This window comes from Cryptotermes secundus, unplaced genomic scaffold (assembly GCF_002891405.2).
Source record: "Cryptotermes secundus unplaced genomic scaffold, Csec_1.0 scaffold1482, whole genome shotgun sequence".
Classification (NCBI taxonomy): Eukaryota; Metazoa; Arthropoda; class Insecta; order Blattodea; family Kalotermitidae; genus Cryptotermes; species Cryptotermes secundus.
Window position 1 is genome coordinate 138,950 of NW_019734988.1, and position 3,153 is coordinate 142,102.

Below are 3,153 nucleotides of genomic sequence, written 5' to 3' on the forward strand. Positions count from 1 at the left end.
CTTTTATCCCTGTAACAGTTTGGAGGCCCATAGGTTGTAAGATGTTGAGGCTCCCATATTTTCTAGACAGTCGGCTCACAGATGTCGGGAAGATTGCCAGCCTTACTCGCCGGCCGCCCTTCGCCCATTCCCAGGAAGATTCCTGGCACTCATTTGTGTTAGAAGGTAGTAGACCCCAGGGCCATAATGCAGCTGGATGGTCTTGGTTAATTAAAAAATTTATTGAAGTCATCGAGAATCAAACCTGTGCCCTTCTGGATTACAGCATAGTATCTCAAGTAACTACATTGCCGCGTGCACAAGAATATGACAATGGTTTTGTGAATCGCGGTTTGTGCCATTACCACTGCGAACTATAGATGCAGCAAGAAGTTTTTATGTGAACATCACAATTTATCTTTCAACGCTCATAATAGAGAACATTTGTAGTTGATTTAGAAATTCTAAAACTCCTTACTCATTATGTCTATACGGTTGTAAATATATTCAAGGGATGTAACGGCAGCAGCTTACAACCGCGTATTTCTGATGTCCGTTTCACATCAAAGGTTGAGTTTCTCTTTGAACATGCTGTATATATAGTAAAGTAAATATAAAGATTGTGAAAATTCCTTCATTTCATTTATTTAACATATCGCCAATATGCTCATTAATTACACTAAGCCATGACATGAGAAATAGTTTATGAAACCAGCAAACTGGCACATCCAGGTCCAACTTGATGATCTGAGGTTGAATGATGTCATCTTGGCTTGCCAGGTTGGCTGAACTCATGTAACACAAACATTAATGTACATTGGATATTCACACGACTGTAAAACCAAAAAGTTTTTCAGCGCTTCATTTTGGGGTCATAAGACAGTGTAATGTCTTCAAGACTATGTCACAGGAAGGCGGTTGTGAAGATCATTTCCTTCAGCGAAGCGTAATTACTGACCTATATTTATACTTACACAGATGTCATTAAGGTCACATCCATGGGATGAAAAGCAGGAGTTAAATGTTACTAACGTGACTCTCGAAATTGTTCATTGTCCTGAAGATATGAAAGACAATAATCGCTAACATCAATATGTGGAAAGGAACATGACGAAGCCGTCTTCTTGCAGACCTCTGAATGGCTTAGCATTGTCTAACTCACTGACATTACACAAACGGAAGGTATGAGATCATGATAGAGAAAGAACATCCTTTTAATTAGCATAAATATTTAGACGTTTCATATATTATAATCAAACAACAACTTTTGAATTTCCTGTAAAAATATATTTTGTGTATTCATTCATTCATCAGTAATCTGTCAGACGACAGGTCCACAATCTCTTCCAAAACAGTTCCTCCACTTAATGCGATCTTCTGTTTTTGGAAAGAGACTATCCAGGAAAAGTGATAATGTGGTAGTTTTTCCATTTGCTTTCCACATCGCAGTACAGCAGCCGTAAAGACGTGTCATTGTTACGAAATGGCTCAGTATTGAAACTCGTAACAGCGTTTTGGTATGCGTCCGTTTAAATTTGATCCAGCGCAACAGTCTGCGCAGAAGACCTTTCTTCTTTTGTTTCTTTGCAGTGTTCGTATCCCCTGGTTTTTTTCTGCACCAACCGAAGAGTTTCTTGTGCCTTCTTTCCTTTTTAGGTGCCTTTTCCTTCTTGTCATGGCCGCTGATTTGCGATTCGACGTTCGATGTGCGGACCACGGAATCTTTGCTGACATGGTCTAGATCTTGGATGATCTTTTCCACACTGCTCCCAAGAGACTGATTGCTCTCGACGCTTCCAGACTCTGGCTTCGGTGGCTCGCTCATGCTAACCTGTGGCGATGTAATACTGACGAAGGGAACACTTTCCAGAGATTCTTCATCGTCACATTTGGGCGCTTGAGTAAGCAGTTGCTCTTTCTTTGGAGGTACTACATCATCTGGAACGGGAACCTTCTTGTCATGGCCACTGATTTGCGATTCGATGTTCGATGTGCGGACCACGGAATCTTTGCTGACATGGTCTAGATCTTGGATGATCTTTTCCACACTGCTCCCAAGAGACTGATTGCTCTCGACGCTTCCAGACTCTGGCTTCGGTGGCTCGCTCATGCTAACCTGTGGCGATGTAATACTGACGAAGGGAACACTTTCCAGAGATTCTTCATCGTCACATTTGGGCGCTTGAGTAAGCAGTTGCTCTTTCTTTGGAGGTACTACATCATCTGGAACGGGAACCTTCTTGTCATGGCCACTGATTTGCGATTCGATGTTCGATGTGCGGACCACGGAATCTTTGCTGACATGGTCTAGATCTTGGATGATCTTTTCCACACTGCTCCCAAGAGACTGATTGCTCTCGACGCTTCCAGACTCTGGCTTCGGTGGCTCGCTCATGCTAACCTGTGGCGATGTAATACTGACGAAGGGAACACTTTCCAGAGTTTCTTCCCCGTCACACTGGGGCACTTGAGTAAGGTCTCCCACTTTCCTTAGAGGTACTACATCATCTTGAACGGGAACCTCACTGCTTTCGTCTCCAGTTCTCCAGTTCTTCCTCCAACAGTCAACTTTGGGCTTAACGTCACCGTAATCGGGAATAGGAAAGTTCACAATACGACGTCTCCCAACACGCCGTTTTCCCTTGATGTCCCGAGTAGCCTGCACAGGTCTCGCCCGGCTGGCCGTTACCCGAGTTTCTGCAACTTCACACTTGGGAACTTGAGTAAGGTCTCCCTGTATCCTTGGAGATACATCATCTTGAATGGGTACCTTGTTCCCATTAGTTCGTAGATCCGTAAGTGGCCTGCCGGTCTTCATACTTCGACGATTCTGAGTGTAAGAATAGTTTCTCATCTGGTTAACACCTTAACAGCTTTGTGTATATAAGAGTATAATGTTCTATCTCCGTTTGTTTTGAACGCAACTTGCGGAAAATACAGCAACAGTTATCCTTAATAAAAGCAGGAAAACTGGAATCAAATTAGAGAGTATTTAGATCTAAGATTGTATAAGGTGTAGTGGGTGTAACTGAGTGTCTGTGGAGTGGCCACATTGCTGCGGAGTCGGAACTGCTCTTACAGAGGCATATTCGGAGTATTCCTCCGTGAAGATGATGGTTAGCACCTTGAATTTTGAAATTCATCTAAACCATTATTTAGAAATCTAGTCACTAT

At 42.8% G+C, this 3,153-nt stretch overlaps 1 protein-coding gene across 1 annotated transcript; it reads right to left on the reverse strand.

Moving 5' to 3' along the window:
- Window positions 1–618: 618 nt before the first annotated feature.
- On the reverse strand, window positions 619–2,832 carry LOC111869187. The gene is made up of 3 exons (XM_023860478.2): window positions 1,971–2,832; window positions 1,432–1,685; window positions 619–764 (listed from the first exon to the last, which is right to left on the reverse strand). Exons 1-3 carry the CDS (start codon window positions 2,795–2,797, stop codon window positions 619–621), a joined length of 1,227 nt encoding a protein of 408 aa, XP_023716246.1. The 5' UTR covers window positions 2,798–2,832.
- Between the last annotated feature and the right edge of the window lie 321 nt (window positions 2,833–3,153).